The 19,345-nt window shown below is 43.3% G+C and overlaps 1 protein-coding gene across 1 annotated transcript in view; it reads right to left on the reverse strand.

Annotated features, from left to right (window-relative positions):
• Positions 1 to 240: 240 nt before the first annotated feature.
• The window catches only part of CYP2J2 (cytochrome P450 family 2 subfamily J member 2), a 31,154-nt gene continuing 12,049 nt past the window's right edge, over positions 241 to 19,345 (reverse strand). The window contains 8 exon segments of the mRNA XM_082616301.1: positions 241 to 534; positions 536 to 711; positions 6,171 to 6,309; positions 9,367 to 9,554; positions 12,522 to 12,663; positions 14,466 to 14,642; positions 17,234 to 17,394; positions 17,788 to 17,937. Of these exon segments, the coding sequence (XP_082472427.1) occupies positions 415 to 534; positions 536 to 711; positions 6,171 to 6,309; positions 9,367 to 9,554; positions 12,522 to 12,663; positions 14,466 to 14,642; positions 17,234 to 17,394; positions 17,788 to 17,937 (1,253 nt within the window). The 3' untranslated portion in view covers positions 241 to 414.

Below are 19,345 nucleotides of genomic sequence, written 5' to 3' on the forward strand. Positions count from 1 at the left end.
CCCTGCTGACTTCCCAGGGGCCATTCGGAGGCAGAAACAGGATGAGCTTGCCCAGTGCTACCAAGTGTGAGGGCCTTTCTAGCTGACCTCTGTGGCTGCCCCAGGGACCGACTTCTCTTATCCACCATTTCGCACCACTCTGACCCGGGCCATCTTAACAGGCCAGAAGCAAGTCCCCGTCTAAGGAAGGAAGCAGGAAGGAGGCAGATCACAGCTATGACTTTTATGATGTGCTTTATGGTTTCCAAATCACTCTGGTTTTTACAGCAATTCTTCCTTTAGAGAAGGAATCACTATTCTCTTTTTATTTCCTGGCTGGAGAGGCAAATCACTCACAACATACCTGATTTGCTCAAGGCTCCACTGGAGATGGCAAAGCTGGGGTTTGGATCCTGTTTCCTCTGAGTCCAGTTCCTATGACCTGTCCTCAGAGGCACTGCATGCTGTTCCCTCACTGCTGAGCAGGCGCTCCTGCCTTGGGGGGACATGGCCATTACTCCTGCTTTCCTTCCCCTCTCCCTCCCCGACAACTTCATGCCCGAGGAACGGCACAGAGGCGGTGGCTGACTGGAGAGATGGTCAGGCTCATTCTGAAGTTCAGACTCAGCTTCTCATTGTTTGGAGGCCTGAAGGTAAATTTTTGCACAAGGGAAGTAAAGAAAATAAACAACTCAGTTCTCGCCAACTGTTCTCCAAGGCACATCCGCTTACCTGAAAGACAAAAATATAAGGTGAGTTACCTGTTCGGGCGGCGTCTGTGGCCAGCAAGGACCGAAACCTTCTACCACGCCTTGTGAGACCTGAGCAAATGGAGGGCCCGCTAGGCCCTGGGGCTTTATGTACTCAGCTTATTTGATCGCAGCCACCTGAGTTAACCAAAGCCCAGCGAGCTTAATCCACAATCACACACTCCGATGCCTTCAGTGATCAGGCAGGTGAGGCACAGGTGAGGCACAGGGTGTAGATGAAAGAAGTCAGAGGCCTGGGTTGATCTAGCAAGTGAAGTCTAGCCTAAGGCCTTTCAAAATTCCATTAGCAAACAATAATGACAAAAGCAGACAAAGAACAAAATTCTAGGTAATTTTTCTCAATTGTTAAAAGAAAATTGTTGAAAAGTATAAGCAAGTAAACATCAGAGCAAGGTTTCTCAAGTATGAGGCATCTTTTCTCTTTATCACGTTTCCCTCCTTAATGACTGGAAATCTCTCTGCCATGGCTACCTGCGCAGGGCAGACGCCATCTCATCTCACCTGTGCTTCACATCTTCTGGGTTTCTGCCACGCCCTCCCCCTCATGAACGCGCTCCTCCTCTGACTTGTGTAAGAGCACCCCACACTGGTCTCTACCACCAGCCCTTTTGTGGGTGTTTTAATAACTTACTTTCTCCCTAAGTAATATATATTCACTACAAAAAGAAAAACAATTGTGAAAAGTATAAACACAATAGAAGATCTCATAATCCAGACAGAACCCTTGTTAACATTTTGACATATTTCCTCGTGGTCCTTGTAAGGATTCTCCAGCACACCATCACTGGGATTACTCTCTGTAGCTAATTCTGTGCGCTGCTTTGACTACTTTGTGTTTCCCCATGTCATGAAACTTTCCTGGAAATAGTTTATATACGCATGCCTTTAATTTGTCCTTGCCTGTAATGAGCTGTTGAGGAAATAAAATTAGAGAGTATCTGCAAAAGTGTTTAGTAAATTGAAATATGCGTCAGAATTATATCGTACTTATATTGTTTTGTGCCTGTTTCCCACCAGCGTGTGCCTATTTATCTCTGTTCCCCTCATCCTTATCTCTTTACCCATCACAAACTGTACAATGAGGAAATTTCATTAAAATAGTACCAGATCAGATGTATTGTAAATACCCAAGATTTTCCGAGAAGAATCCAGATACTGTGACAAAACTGGACCTAGGGAGTCAGGAACCAGGATTAAAGTACAGGTTCCGCCAGTAACCAGCTCTGGGCTATGAGTAAACCCTTTATTCTTACAGACCTAAACATGTCAAACTTGTCAAACATATGAGATAATCTCTCTCCTAACTACATTATGTGGCTGGGCAAGGATACCAGTAAGACAGGAGATAAGAATTTGCTTTTAAAATTATGAAAACAAGGGCTACTTGATTTCAAAGCTTCATCCTGGACCACGGGAAACATAGACCTTCTCCTTGATGCTTCCACTAACTAACCCGGTCAATTACCTCATTAGTAAAATGAGAACACTGACCTAGAGTTTTTTGGGAAAAGTTCTTCCTAACCTTATCTCCTATGATCCAGTGACTTTTTAAACATTTTTTTGAAAAATGAGGATTCAGCCTCTTGCCTTTCATGAAGCTGTCTGCTGCTTTGTTGGATCAAGTGGGAAAAACTTATATGAGGAAAAGAAAATATAAATTTGCGGTAACAGCTTTGCTATTTGCCCTGATTGTGTATGTATCCTCATTCCACACCTGATCACATTTTGCAGAAGGGCAGGAGCTGTCCACACCCCATCCCTTCAGGGAGGCTGTTTTTAGAAAGTGCTGAATGAGGCAAAGCAGCTGTGCACCAAAGCCGGGAGTAGGGCGGGGGAAAGCCAGACAGTGGTGGTGACTTCTTACGTCAGTGCATCTTTCAGGTTTCTTTCTCTTGAAAATTGTTTAGCTAGGCCTCATTCTGTCACAGCTGAGGGAATCCCCAAATTGCTTGCCTTCTAAGAATTTCATTCTTCTCAGGCAGAAAGACAGATAGTGAGACCAATTGCTTGCAAAAATGGCTCCAATTTCCCCTCTCTCCCTGTACCCCCATCATTTGCAATGTGACTGCATAGCTCTTCCCATAAAAACTGTGCTACTTTCCCTTCCCCTTGCACCGGGTCTCACCTTATGACTTGCACTGGCAACAGAATGCGGGGGGTGGGGGGTGGTGATGGTTGCCAGTTCCCAGCCTGGCCCTTAGGAGGCATTGTGTGCTTCCTGTTCTCCCTCTTGGGGTCTTTATCTTCCACATGAACACCAGCCGGCTAGCCTGCTAGAGGATGAAACTTGGAAAAGAGCCCCACTGTCCCAGCTGAGGTCATCCTAGATCCGCCTTCAGCCTGCTGACCTCCCAAAAAGGCCAGAGAGGCCAGCTAAGATCAGTTGAGCTCCCAGCTCAACTGCAGAATCGTGAGCAATAATACACACTTACTGTTTTAAGTCACTGAGTTTTCCACCTTTGTTATGCAGCAATGTAATAATTGATACATATGCTATGAACTTGCTGAATCTTAAAATGGAAGGGCCTTTAAGTGGGGAAATGAGTTACATTGTAATTATGCAGGAAGGAGCACTAGATGAGAACGAGGGAACTTGAGTCTTAGGCCCTGTTCAGCCAATTCTTTGGGCATGTGATCTTGAATAAGAAATAATTCTCTCTTATTCTTAGTTTCCTTACATTAAGAAACAGCATACTGATCAATTGCCTGTCCAACTATTAATAACTGGGTTGCTGTAAGGATTAAATGAGATAATTTGCTTGCAAATGAAACCTGTAATTAAAAGGGTGTGTTATAACTCTCAATAGCAAAAAAAACAGTGAGTCAAGAATAATTATAATACTTAAAATACACAGGTGAAACTTTGCACTATAATAGGAAATCTGAAGCTCGGGTAGTCAGGAAGACTGGAAGGTATTCCCATATCTCATGTCTGCTTTCATGTTAGGAAGTGACCTGTCCAACGTGAGGAAAAGTGGCATAGAACCAGAGGAAGAAAGACACAGAAGATCTAATCAGAATCAGTCCAGATACACTCAGGACAGTGTCCTATAGCAGGAAAATCTGGGCTCTGGATCACACATACACGGGTTCAAATTCAAGGGCCTCCCTTTCTGTACTTTAGTGGCATGATCAACAAAATAATACTGTCTCTATATTTAATTTAATGATAAGAAACCTATCATGAATTTCTGAGTGTCAACTCAGTGTAGCATAGTTACCTTTTTTAGGAGACACTGCTAGGAAGAGCACAGGCTTTAGTGTTTGATAAACCTGGTTAACATTGAGTTCTAGCTCTGCCTTGTGAGCTTTATAGCTTTTTAGATGCTATAAACAGCCCTGCCAAGCCTCAGGGCTTATCTCCAATGTGGTGATAATAGGAATTTGAAACTTGTAAGTTTACACTAGAACACATGCTCCTTAAGAGATATTTTTTTCTACTTCATTCATTGTCATATCCTCAGGGCTGAATGCCTGACACATGATAGATGCTCAGGAAATATTTATAAAATTAAGAAATTGGGAAATTAGTTGAATTGATCTCTGCAACATATTTAACTCAATACATGTAACATACTAAAATTTTTCTTACTAATTTTACATTGTTATAAATTAAAACACCCTTTTGGAACTGGCTGGCTTGGAAACATGAGAGTTTTCACTGCATCTTCTTTTGTACATTTCAAGTTGTATACCATGTAAATGTATTAATTAGGTTTTTAAAGGGTCATTAGAATTTGAAACAGCAAAAGGACCTCTTCAGGGACCTGTTATAGAGTAGAATCTCATCTAGTTAAGCCTGTGGCACTTAGAGTCACTTGTGATGCCCATAATGAGAAGCAAGTAGCCCTTTTCCTTGCCCCTCCCCCAGCCTCTTCTTAGCAATTGGCTCTAGTTCTGTGTGAATGGGTTGCCCTAAAAAGATCTTGGAGCATTTAAAACTCTATAAAAAAGGCAAGTGTTTAACCTTCTATCTGGGAGACAGGCAGGGTCTGAGCTCTTGTTCCAGTGCTCTGGGGGACAGCACAACATGAAGCTGAAATCTCCATCAGAGTCAAGCCAGGACTTAGGAATTAAGGGCATGAGTCCTGGTGATGCTCCACCCAGGGAATCCTGAGTTGCAACCAATAGCAAGAGTGAGTCATGCTGGGACTTACCTGGTGGCACAGTGGTTAAGAATCCACCTGCCAATGCAGGGGACTCGGGTTCGAGCCCTGGCCTGGGAAGATCCCACATGCCACGGAGCAACTAAGCCTGTGCGCCACAACTACTGAGCCTGCACTCTAGAGCCTGAGAGCTGCAACTACTGAGCCCACATGCCACAACTACTGAAGCCCGTGTGCCTAGAGCCCGTGCTCCGCAGCAAGAGAAGCCACTGCAATGAGAAGCCCGCGCACCGCAAGGAAGAGTAGCCCTGGCTCGCTGCAACTAGAGAAAGCCCACGTGCAGCAACAAAGACCCAATGCAGCCAAAACTAAATAAATAAATTAAAAAAAAAAAAAAGAATCTTCCTGCCAATGCAGGGGACACGGGTTCCAGCCCTGGTCTGGGAAGATCCCACATGCCACGGAGCAACTAAGCCTGTGTACCACAACTACTGAGCCTTGTTCTAGAGCCCGTGAGCCACAACTACTGAGCCTGAGCGCCAACAGCCCGTGCTCTGTAACGCGAGAAGCCACCACAATGAGAAGCCTGTGCACCGCAACAAAGAGTAGCCCCTGCCTGCCACAACTAGAGAAAGCCCATATGCAGCGACGAAGACCCAACGCAGCCAAAAATAAATACATAAACAAACAAACAAACAAAAAAAAACATGCTCTAAGAAAAAAAAAAGAGTAAGTCATGCTGGAGTGGACTGTCTGGTGTGGACTGAACACTGCTGCTTGCCATTCTGGTTAAACAGTGAAGGCTGCCCTCCATGAGCCATCAGTCACTGCAGCTGACCCCAGTGATGTGCTCTGAGTGGAATTCAGGCTGCAGAAAAAGAGGATACTGGCCCTAGAGTGTTAGGATACATATACAGGAATAATTTCAATGAGCCCAAACTCTTGCATCTTCCCATAAAAAGAAAGACACTAAAATCATAAACTTGAGATGTCTGGTTTTTTTTTTTTTTTTTTTTTGTGACTAGCAGTAATCTTTTGATGTTTGACTACATGTTTTTTTTCCAGCAAAAACTCCTATATATCCTCATTCTTTCCTTATCTTTTGGGAACAGTCCCTAAGAGCTATCTGAGAGGCTGCCTTCCCAGGGTAGAGTCCTCAGTAATGCCCCGAATAAAACATTCTCAACTTTTAGGTTGTGAGTTATTTCTTCCTGTTGGACCTGGAGACATTCCAACTAAAGCAAAGCACACCAGGGAGAAGAGTAGGGAAGGGCTGAGAGTCTGGGTTCCCACACTCTTATTTCTTGCTACTCACCTACTGAGAAAGGCAGAAAGGCTTCCCTTTTCTTAAACTGTCCATTCTCCAGAAAATGCTCCGGATTGAACATGTCAGGGGTGGCCCACTCTGCGGGGTCCCTGTGCAGTGCAGTCAGGTTGGTCAGGACCATGGTCCCCTGGAGAAGGCAGCAAGGACTCAGGTAAGACTTGACCCACACAACACACATATGCAGAGGGGTGGCAGTCCCCCCGGCTCCCACACCAAGGCTGAGAGCACCCTGAACTCCCTCAGCCTCCCCAATCCGCTCCCTCTGAGCCCAACCCCTAGGACCCTGCTCTTTGCCATGGGACAGCTTACCATGATGGACTGGAATTGTCTGCTGGGAATTTTACCTGGGGAAGTGTGACTACTCGACTGCAGAATGGATCTCTGCAGGGACTTGTCAGCGTATAATTTGGGAGGGAACATGGATGCATCAATAAGAGAAAAATGTGACATCTCCCACTCTCTTCCCTCCAATGTCTAGTCCGTTCTACAGAGAGTTTAATAATAGAATGAGGTCGCCCAGTGAAAGGAACCACTATCCTTCCAGATACATAACAAGAGACCCAGGAGTCCTCCTTAGAGTCTCCCTTTCCCTCATTCTGCCTTCATCCAGTCCTTAAGCTGGGCTGGTCAACTGTACTTGAAATTTATCTTGATTCTGTCACCTCCATTTTATGTCCACCACTGCCCTCTGGTCCAGGCTATCACCTTGCTTGGTTAAACTCCTATAATAGCCCTAACTATGTCCATTTCCTCTCTTCCCCTTCAATGTGCTCCACACACTGAAAGCAGAGTTAGCTTTGAACATGATTTAATCATTCCACACCTGTGCACCCACCACACCTGGAACCTGATAGATACTCTTCAATAGCTCCCATCACTCTTAGGTTAAGGACACATCACGTGCTCCCTGTCTGAGTGACCCTCCTTCTGCCTGCGCTCCCACTATATCAAGCTTCCTTCAGTTTCTCAAACATGCCACATGTTCCCACTCATTTCTGTGCCTTCTTTTTTTTTTTTTTTTTTTTTTTTTTGCGGTACGCGGGCCTCTCACTGCTGTGGCCTCTCCCGTTGTGGAGCACAGGCTCCGGACGCGCAGGCTCAGCGGCCATGGCTCATGGGCCCAGCCACTCCGCGGCAAGTGGGATCTTCCCAGACCAGGGCACGAACCCGTGTCCCCTGCATCGGCAGGCAGACTCTCAACCACTGAGCCACCAGGGAAGCCCTTTCTGTGCCTTTTTACGTGCTGTTTACATTGCCTGAAATGTCCTTCCTCCCCACTCTGTCATCGAGATGACTCTTAATCATCCTTTAATCCTCAGCTCAAACCTCACTTCCTTTGGGAATTCTTCTTTGCCTGTGCTTGTTCCCATTCCTCATTGCAGCTAGCTTGCATCTTTCTAAAAAGCCAGTGAGTTTTTTCCTTTGGGAAGTTACCATGGTTTGTACTTATAAACTTGCATGATTATTTTCCTCTGAGTTGTTTTCTGAGCCCTAAACGTTTTAGGTGCTTAATGAACATCTGATGAATTAATAAAGAATAATAACTGCTATTTTGAGCACTTTCTATAGTCAGCACAAGGTTAAATATTATACATGCATGATCTCATTACATGTTCACCTGTGAGGTGGATTTAAATGCACTTTTATGGATAAAGAATTTGAAGCTCTGAGAGGTTGAATAAGATGCCCAAAGTCACAGGGTGGGAGGAAGTAGAACAATGATTTGAATTAGGACGTTTGACATCAGAGTTATGGCTCCTAGCCTCTACAATGTATAGTCAATGGGATCTCACAGTTCCCAGGATGATAATTCCAGTAAATATTAAAAATCAATATTAGAACAAGTCTGTTGAGCTGGGATGATTCCCTGGAGCTAAGTGAATTGCTATAAAAATGCAAAGATCACCTGTGAGATAATTTACCTCAGCCTTCACCCACAAGATGATCAATCAGCAAGAAAATAGTAAATGCAATTGCTGCAGGAATAGCTGCTTTTCCTGGCTCTGCAGGGATGGTGACTAAGGGGTGTCCAATGCGGAAGCTCCTCTGGCTTTGCCCTGAGATCATCCCCAGGTACAACAAACAGAGCAACTTAGACAAACTGGATCTAATGGATCCACAGAAGCCACCAAGGTGGAGAAAGGACTGTAAATGTGCAGTGTGCAGAGAGGACACTAGGGGGCAGAGGAGAGCTGTCTGCTGAGATCCTAAGAGTGGTGTGCAGAGTGAGAGCAGAATTTCCTTTGTGAGGACCGGGAATTTAACAGGGACCCACTGAGGAATATTTCAGGGAGTCTCTTTTAAAGTCAAAGTAAAGCAACTCCTGTGGAGAGAACATGGTGTAGTACAAAAAAGATGAGGCTGGGAATCAGAACAGTTCCGTTCCTGGAGCCCAACTCCTGTCACTGTAGCTGAGAGATCCTATGCAAGATTAATTACTCTCTGAGCCTCGGCTTCCAAATTTATAAAATGAGGATAACAGAATTATTCCAAGGACTAAGACATTTTAAATAACCCATATAGTCCTGGAACATAATCCTATTTAAAAAGCATTGGTTCCTTTCTCTCCTTTTCTGATATTTAATACTGCACACCATTGGATTGCTTTCCCTGTGAGACAGTCCCATCAAAGGGCTGTAAGTCAAAGCTGGAAAAATACCAGTGGGGATATTATGTTAGAAACACCAGCATCAATGTGATGTTGGCCCAGGAGGTCTCAAATGTCCCTTCATATTTCAACATTCTATAACCCAGGATTATGAAGCAGAATTTTCTAAAGTAAGTCTGGCAGGTCCCTATCCTGTAAGAAGCTCTCCCAAGGCAAAGAAATGGACCTCATGGCAAAGTCTGACTGAGAATTGCTTCTTGCTGTATCCCCAGAAATATTCACAATGCATGTCACGTAGTAAGAAATCTCATAGCAAAGAAAAGCCAGGATTTGCCTAAACACAGTTGACCTAGGAATCCTCCTTCCCCTCCGTAACACCTATTAACATCCAGTTGAACTAATTTTCTAAGATCATACCCAGGGAACAAAACTAGTATTTCATCAGGCATAATATATCTCTCTCCCTATTTAAGTGATTCTCTAGGACAAGAACACATGTTACTTTTCCAGTTGAGATTCCCACCATTTACAAATATGAACTTGGAGATCTGAGGCTGTGAATGAGCCCCTAATTACCTTGGGCAGGTGGTATCCACCCAGGGTGGTGTCCACTGTCACCTCTCTGGGCACATTCATGGGGATGATGTTTCCCATTCTCTGCACCTCGTGGATGACAGCGTTGGTGTAGGGCATGGACTCTCGAGCTGCCGTGCTTGGCTGCTGTGATTGGCCAAGCACCCTGTCGATCTCAGCTTGGACTTTTTCTGGAAAAGCAGAGGAGGTTCTATTATTCTGTTATTCCATAACTTTCCTTGAGCCTCGTTAAGTTAAGGAATGGAATAACCAGGATCAAAATGGCTAAAGTTATCGTAGGCTCTCTAGACTAGCTCCTCAGGGAGGTATGTGAATGGAAAGTGGGCCCTGGTGTGAGACAAATCTGGTGGCAAATTCTTGTGCTACAACACTCCTGCTGCACGTTACTGAAATTCTTTGAGCCTCAGTTTGCTCTTCTCATTCCTTAGGATAAATCCACTTCTGCTTTAGGATGTTTTGAGATTTACATGAACTGATTTAGGGAAGCAACCAACAAATGAAAAAAAAATCCCATTAATTACGCCCCAATATCTGTTTTCTTCTTGTTCTACAAAAATAGATATTTTAGCTGGATACCTGGTTGTACAGCTAAAGACTACATTTCCCAGATTCCCCTGTGACTAAGTTCTGACCAATAGAATGTAAGTAGAGGGGATGTTTAATACTTGGAAGAGGACCTTAAAGGAAGGGTGTGTGCTTCCTCCTCCTTCGTCCCTTCCTACTGGTGGAAAGGCAACCTTAGATGTGAGCCATCTTTGAGAGTGCCAACAAGGGCACCATTCTAGATACAGCAGAGCAACACAATGGAAAGAGCTTGGACCCCAAAAGGGTTCTGCAGAGCCCAGCTTAGAGTTTCTCATTTGAAAGAAAAATAAAACTCCTTTTTTTTAAACTGAATATTTAAAAACTTTTAAAATTGTGTTAAAATAAACATAATATATAATTTACCATCTTAATCATTTTAAGTGTGCAGTTTAATAATGTTAAGTATATTCACATTGTTGTGCTACAAATCTCCAGAAATTTTTATCTTGCAAAACTGAAACTCTACATCCATTGAAGAGGATGTCATTTTGCACTTTCCCCAGGCTCTGACAACCACCATTTTACTTTTGCTTTCTATGAATTCAACCACTTTAGATACATTATATGAATAGAATCACACAGAATATGCCTTTTGTGACTGGATTACTTAGTTTAGCATAATGTCTTCAAGGTGGATCCATGTTGTAGCATGTGTCAGAATGTTTTTTTCTTTCTTTCTTTCTTTCTTTTTTTTTTTTTGCGGTACGCAGGCCTCTCACTGCTGTGGCCTCTCCAGTTGCGGAGCACAGGCTCTGGACATGCAGGCTCAGCGGCCATGGCTCACGGGCCGCGGCATGTGGGATCTTCCTGGACCGGGGCACGAACCCGTGTCCCCTGCATCGGCAGGCGGACTCTCAACCACTGCGCCACCAGGGAAGCCCAGAATGTTTTCTTTTTAAGGCTGATTAATATTCCATTGCATTCCACATTTTGCTTATCCATTCATCCATTGATAGAAACTTGTGTTGCATCTACTTTTTATGCCATTTTAAGCCATTGTTATTTTGGAGCCTCTAATAGGGAAGCTATATCAATACGCTAATTAGGTGGCTTTTAAATTTAAAAAGAACTTCCTTGGTGCTGCAGTGGTTAAGAATCCACCTGCCAATGCAGGGGACATGGGTTCAATCCCTGATCCAGGAAGATCCCACATGCCACGGAGCAACTAAGCCCGTGCACCACAACTACTGAGCCTGTGCTCTAGAGCCCGCAAGCCACAACTATTGAGCCCACGCACCACAACTACTGAACCCCGCATGCCTAGAGCCCATGCTCCGCAACAACAGAAGCCACCGCAACGAAGAGTAGCCCCCGCTCGCCGCAACTAGAGAAAGCCCGTGCACAGCAAAGAAGACCCAATGCAGCCAAAAATAAATAAATAAATAAATAAAATTTATGAAAAAAAGTATCTGATAAATAAAAACACAGAGAATGTAAAAATAAATAAATAAATAAATTTAAAGAAAACCCTGTAATTCGCAGTTACAAGTGCATTTTATAAGTGCATGACTCAGGACACATAAACATAAATATACACACATATAAAGCAAACATTTATTCATATGTATAAGGAAAGAAAGTTTCACAAAAATGCCTTATTCTTAATACACAGAAAGCACTCTGATTTCCCTAATTTATTTTTTTTAATTTAGGGAATAAAGTTAGTCTCGATCCACTACATTGACTTTATGTCCTGTTAATAAACTTTCACCCACAGTTTGCAGAACTGTATCCCAGCAGTTTTTATCCTTCATGTGCTTAAACTGTTCTGGGGCCTAGAAAATGAAAAGTGATTGTAACAGTCACTGTCCTCAAAAGGATTACAGTCTGTGGGGAAGATATATAAATAATGTGTGGTAAGCAAAATAATGGAGGTGCAATTAGGCAATCTCTAAAGGAAGGAAATGCTAGTAGTTTCCCAGAAGTGTGAGGAAACATCTTAGAGGGGCTGTGGTTGAGTAAACTCTTCAAGCATAGCTAGGAGTTTACCGTGCTGAGAAATTAGGGAAATACATTTTGGTATTATTCTTCTAGGGAAGAGCAGGTGTGACGGCCCAGAGGTACAAATAAGGACAGTGAAATTAAGTGACATATGACTTAATGACGCTCCCATGCAGGATGGGTAGAGTCGAGGCTGGACAGGCAGAAAGAGGCACAGCAGAGGGCATGATATACCGGATTAAGGAGTATAAGCATTGTCCACAGGGCAATGGAAGACATTACTTAAAAGAAGGGAAGGCTGTGACCAGATTTCCTACGTGGGTGGAATGGAACTCTTTCCTGGACCTCACCACAATGTCAGTGGACTTCAGTATTTTCCCCACTGGACTGGGAGTTTCCTGAGGGCTGGGACTCTCTGTTATAGTTGTGTTACATGGACCCATCACAATCCTCACAGAAAAAACGCAGAAGGTTCCCGTTCTCAAGTCCACCTGGCCCGGTAACTCTCCTATCTCTCCATCTTACCATGCTATCTTCTGGTCCCACCTTGGGACTGTGTTCCAGGGGGCACCATTCTGACCTGGCCCAGGCCCATCCACTGACACGCTCACCTTGGATTTCGGGGTAGAGGGCCATGTAGAGCAGACCCCAGCGCAGGGTTGTCGAAGTTGTCTCCGTTCCAGCAAAGAAGAGGTCCAGGGTGCTGTAGATGAGGTTTTCTTCATGGAAACTTGAAGTAGCACTGCCCTTATGCTAGAAAGCACAATGATTATTTGTTTATTCAGATGGTTCTTAGTTGCCACAACACAGGGGCCCTCATCCTAGAGAAAACGTGGAAGGAGAGAGCCCAGGAGAAATGACTTTCCCTTTGGTCATCTCAGGAGGCAGAGGCTTATTACTGCAACATCACTAGAGTCCTCCTGCCCCAAGTGCTGGAAGCTTTTATTAGCTTTGGTGGATGAAACAACACAACAAATTTTTTTACACCCATAATTTGGGAGAATCTAGTATTACACTGGAAAAACAGCCTTGGGTTCCAGTATTAGCCACACCATTCACTATCTGTACGACTTGAACAAGTTAATAAACCTTTCTGTGCTTATATCCTATTTCACAAAATAGAAATAACAATACTCACCCTTTAAGATGGCATTATGAATTATGCAAGATGGAAAGGACACATAGCAAATTCTCAACAAATGTTTGTACTGATACCAGAAAGAATAACTGAATTTCTCTAAAGTACAATAATTCTCATATCTCCCTGTTAGTCTTTTCCTTTTTAGGTTAAACTTCTCTGATTCCAACAGCCATTCCTCATGGCACTCCAGCAGCTTTGCCACGTTCCTCCAGAAGCTTCAATGCATCAACATTCCTCCCTCTGTGGTCCCACACCTGCACACCATATAGCAAGTGACATCTCCCCCTCTGAGGAGTAATCAATGCTTCTATTAACGTTATGCCAGTCAGGTGAAACAAGAGTGGAGTTGGAAAGAAATCCACATTTCTGCCAACTCCAGGAGAACGAATGAATAATCTGATGAGTCAAAGGTAATGACACAGACGCAGTGATGTGTGTTAACCAGAGGTGTTACTATGGTAAAGGATATACATCCCATTTTGCTTTATTCCTGCTTCTTTCCTATAGTAATATTAAAAAGCGGATGACATGGCGATGAAGGAGGAAGGCAAAGGTCCGTCCCATTTGAGGCTAATCTCTGGCAACTGACACAGTTTCACCTGTGCTCTGCACTGGGAGCTGGGGGAAGGGGTAGGTAACTGGGCACCGGTCCGACTAATGATGAAACAGCACTTATTCTTCCTTTTGTGTGTATCTCCCTCAGATATACGCAGGGGACAGAGACTAGATCAGGAGAAGGCAGTATTTGGGCTTTCCAAAGCCCTTAAGCCAAATACTGTTAAACCTCTATCTTTATTTCTAATTGTCTCATCAATTAACTCATAAATCAATTCTGAGTTAATGTTATTCCTACACTCTACGAAGTATTGCCTCTATTTTCCTCCCCTGTGGTAGGCTGAATAATGACCTTCAAAGATGTCCATATCTTAATTTCTAGAACCCGTGAATGTTACATGGCAGAAGGGACTTTGTACATATAGTGAATTAACGATACTGATATGGGAAGATTATCCCAGTGGGCCCAATATAATCACAAGAGTCTTTATAAGAGGGAGGCAAGAAAGTCATAAAGAGAAGATGTGAGGATGGTGGCAGAAAAGATGCTACGTTGATGGCTTTGAAGACGGAGGAAGGGGCCCTGCAGCAGGGAGTTACAGGCAGCCTCTAGATGCTGGAAAAGTCAATCAGTGGATTCTGTCCTAAAGCCTCAAGTAGGAGCCAGTCCCACCCACAACTTGAGTTCAGCCCAGTGAAACTGGTTTCAGCCTTCTGACCCCTAGAACTGTAAGGGAACAAATGTGTGTTGTTTTAAGCCCCACATTTGTGGTGATTTTGTACAGCAGCAATAAGAAACCAGAATCCCCTCATTTGCTCTTTAAGAGTAAAACTCAGGTAAGAGCTCTGGTTTCCTCACCTTTTCTATTTCCTTGAGGTAAGCATCAATGAAGTCTCTTGCTTCAGCAGGATTCCAACCTCTCTTGTGGTTTTCAATCACACGGGCAACAAACATTTTCAGTTTCTCCCAGTTCCTGAAGAGCTTTTGGTGGGGTCCAGGAAGGAAATTCATTATCCTTGGAAAGACATTGTAGAGCTGATGGAGAAAACAAAACAGTCATGGAGACAAGGGAGTGCCAGTTTTCTACTTTTGAAGACAATGAAACCATATTCTCTTTCCATCTCTTTTATTTACGTAAATTTAACACTTGGAGTCACCCTTGGCTCTTCTTCTCTCTCTCAACCCTCTTCTTTCCCCTCGGGCAAAGCATTTCAGCTCTCCCTCTAAAATATAACCAGTCTTGGTCCACTTCTCACTACTCCATGTGCTTTGTCTTCCTTGTACAAACCACCAACATTTCTTACCTGGATGCTGTAAAGCCCCAACAGGTTTCCTGATTCTATCCTTAACCCCATTCCCAGTCTATTTTCCACTGAGCTGCCAGAGGGATCATTTAGCTGTTTAATTGATTATTTCACTCTTTGGCTCTCAGTCCTCCAGTGACTTTCCATGACATTTAGACAAAATTCTACACCATTCTCCTAGCCTGGAGCTCTACATGAGCTGGCCTCTCACCCTCCTGCCACCTCCTCTGCTATCACTCCCTGCCATCTTACTCTCTTTTAGTCTTTCAAGTCCAGCCCCATTGGCCTCTGTGAAAACATAAAAAAATATTCTTGTTTAGGACACTGCATTTGCTATTCCTTCCATCTAGAATGGTTTTCCTCTGAAATCTGTATAACTTCAGTTCCTTTAATTCATTAATGTGCTGCTCAAATGTCACCTACTTGGACCTGTCTTACCTGATAATCTTACAGTTAGTAGCACTTCTGGTACTCTCTTTCCATTCCTTTATTTTGTTTTATTTTTTTCTGTGACAAATATCATTAGTATGTGTATGTATATATATATTTGGGTGTGTATGTGTGTGTGTGTGTGTGTGTGCAAAATGTCTATCTATGTATATGTATCTATGTATCTACATACCTATGTATGTATCTATCTATCTATGTATCTATCTCTGTTAAATATGTACGTGTATTTATTTGTCTGCCCCCACTATGATGTAATCTCCATGTGGCTAAGATATTTTTTACTGAAATAAAGTGGTCTTTGAATATATTTCCTCTAATAATACATAGTAGAAAATAGATAGCATAAGGTAATAGAAAGTTGCCTAGATTTTAAATGAAACAGGCATGGGTTTGACAATTAGCTCTGTTTCTTTCTAGCTATAATACTTCGGTAATAATAGTCATAATAATAGTAGTAATGATGTGATTTGTGGCTAGTTTAGCTGCCAGTGGGGCCCGATGTTTACTTTCATGACTAAATGACATGAGATCCATACTGCACTTGACACAGAGCCAGTAGATTCCTATGGGATGTGCTTACATATTCCCATATCTGCTTGCACGCATCAGGATGATCCATTTCATCTTTAAAGGACTGCTGTAAAAAATTATCTGAGATAAAGTATGAAGAGTTGTCCATCAAAGTGCCTGCTCTACTTTGGGTCTCTAAGAAATGCTTCTTACCCCTGCCCTACTGCCCCATCCTACCTTCCCAGGATTTCTGTTCCCTGGGAACAGTCAGCCGGGTACCCACTGAACTCCCATGACTTCCTAGGTTCTGTCTTAACCGGAGGGAAGAAACTGGAATCACTGGATGGGGGGCTACCACGGTTAGAAGTGAGAACAAGGAACATTATTCAAAAATAACACTGACAATAAATCATACTAGCTCACATTCATTATGCCCCTTTAATGTGCCAGGAATCATGCTAACTACTTTATCAGTATTGGTGTGATGGATCCATAAGTCTTCAGCTAAAGATACTTGTTAAGAATAAATAAAACCCTTGGGGCTGATTTTCCCCTAGAAGTGTCTTCCAAATCCAGAAATGTTGCTGAGAGGCCAAGAAGCTGCGTAGAGATTTTGACAGACTCACAGCACTGGCAGGACAAAAGTGGAGAGCAGGGCCCACCAAGGATGGGGTGAGTTTGACCCCTCTAAATCTATACCCTACAAAGTTAGAAGACTGATAATATCAAATATGGATAGAGATGTAAGTAGTGCAACCACCTGGGAAAACTTTAAGTATTTTTTACAGGTGTAAATGCAAGAGAAATGAGTGGATGTGTCCACATGAAGGATTGACAAGAATGTTCATTCCAGATCCCCAAACTGGAAATCCTCCAAGTGTTTATTAATAGGGAACAGAATAACAAACAGGGGCATATTCATAATATAGAAAAGTAAGCAGATTTTTTTTAAAAAAGTGCAACTAATATATGAATCTGAAAACAATGTGCCAAGGACAGTCAGGCAAAGAAGAGTACTTCTGAGGGGGGGATGGACATGGAGGGCTAGGGAGGGACATGGAGAGGAGAGACACAAAGGTGATGGCAATATTGTGCTTTTTAAAGAAAACAACATAGGTCCATAGGCGCACTTCATGTAAAGTTTTGTACCTTACACAAATGTTAGAAACGTTCTTTGTCTATAGTCAATATTTAACAATATTATGTAAAATACTAAATTCAACAGATTGACTACAAACATGTTTGTGTTAAAGTAAATTTTAAAAGGTTATATGTTAGCTTAAAAAAAAAAAGGAAGAGCTCATCTGTGTCTGACATCAGCCCAATATCCTTATCCAAGATAGGAAGTGAGGACTGCCTCACCTGGCACCACATTGATGTCTCGAGACATGTGACCTCATCCAGCAGCCTCAGCAGCTCCTGGAACTGATTATCCTCGTAGTCAAAGCGCTCCCCAAATGTGATGGAGCAAATAATATTGGAAACTGCATTGTTGATTTTGAAGTGAGGGTCGAAAGGCTGTCCTAGAGGCAGAAGAAGCGATGGATCCTTCAGATTGGTTTCCTTCTCTTTCCCTGAGAGTCTACTCTACATGACATATGACATACTGACTACAGAACCACCTCTGAGACTGTGGCCCCAGCACCCAACACAGGGTCTAACATACAGCAAGTATTCAGTCAATGCCTGGGAAGTCAAACTGATGACCAGGATTTAAAACCAATAATAAGTTTAGTGCCCATCTTATTCTTAATTCTTGAGCTCCATGAGGGCAGGTCATGGTTAGCTGTTCACTGTTATCCCCTCAGTGCCCTACGCAGTGCTGGGAGCAGGACAGGCACGTAGACTCTTATTAATCACCTGGTTAGTGAATGAATGAGCCACAGTTCCCTGCACCTGTCCTATGACACACTCACCGTTCTCCTCTTCTATTGCCTGGATGAGGAAGTGGGTCTCTTCCTGAATGCGCTCCTCTAAGCTCTTCCTTCCTAAACCAAGACTCTTCAGCGTTGTCAGGGCAAACCTTCTTTGTTCCTTCCACACCTGGCCTATGGACATGATCAAGCCTGGGAAAAAGAAAGCCAACATTATGAAAAGAAAGCCAACAAGAGCCATGGGGGATAATGCATCAGACGGATGGAAGGAGAAGGGCATTAAGGTGCTTGAAAACTATTCAGAGAAATAATCCCAAAGCAATAGATATAGTGGCTAGCATTTACTGACTGCTTCTAATGCCGACACTTTAACATTTTTAATGCATTGTGTAATTTAGCACTCACAGGACCTCTCTGAGGTAGGTCCTATCATAACTGCCAACCCTCCCAACAATTTTGTTGATAAGGAAACTGAGGCACAAGGGATAAAAGGAAACTCTGCAAGGTCTCAGAGTTAGTAAGCAGCTGAACAGGCATTCAAATTCAGTTCTGCCTAACTCCAAAGCCCATGTTTTGATTACTTGTCACATAAGTAACTGTAAGTAATTATGTTATGCAACATACTAAGAATGCACTTAGGGATCAGACAAAATCCATACTCATAAGGAGGCAAGGCCTTTAGGAGACATCCTATCTAAGCTGGACCTTAAAAAATAAATGAATCAGGGGCTTCCCTGGTGGCGCAGTGGTTGAGAGTCCGCTTGCCGATGCAGGGGACGCAGGTTCGTGCCCCGGTCCGGGAAGATCCCGCATGCCGTGGAGCGGCTGGGCCCGTGAGCCATGGCCGCTGAGCCTGCACGTCTGGAGCCTGTGCTCCGCAACAGGAGAGGCCACAAGAGTGAGAGGCCCGTGTACCGCAAAAAAATAAAAAATAAAAAATAAATAAATGAATCATTCAAGAGCATGAAAGAGTGAAAAATCTATGCATAAAGAACAACACAGGCAAAGGAAAAAAAAACCATCTTGGTGTGTTCAGTAGATGATCATTTATTTCATAATACAGGTGAGGCCACACTTCTTTCATTTCTTCACTTCCAGAGCACTCTTCAACTCCTTCTAATATCTGCCTTTGGCCTCTACCACCTCAAGGACATGGCCTTCCCTGCTGTCCAGTCCAGGATCCTTTTCAACCTCATCTTGATGTGTCAGCAGCATGAGACACTTCTTTCTTCTCTCTTTTCCCAGGACGTGACACTCTCCAATTTTCCTCCTAATTCTCTGACTGCAGAGAACTTACCATATCTTTTGTTAATTCATCTTCTATTATATTTCAAAATGATCTAGTTCTCCATTCAAGAGGTTCTGCAAGCCTCTTCTCCCCTTATCTATGGTCCATTTTGGGGAAAATCTCATTAGCTCTTTCTGTCCCTCAGCTCCAGACATACATACAAGTGTCTGCTTGACTCTGCTGATTGAAAGGCATTTCAAACTCAGCATTTCTATGACTGAATTCATGATTGCTCCATATACAACGCCCCACCCAGACCAGCCAACACCTTGCGCTCCTCCAAATGTTCCTCCTTTCCTTTACCTACCCATT

The sequence above is a fragment of the Mesoplodon mirus genome, assembly GCF_964341445.2.
Source record: "Mesoplodon mirus genome assembly, chromosome: 3".
NCBI classification, from domain to species: domain Eukaryota; kingdom Metazoa; phylum Chordata; class Mammalia; order Artiodactyla; family Ziphiidae; genus Mesoplodon; species Mesoplodon mirus.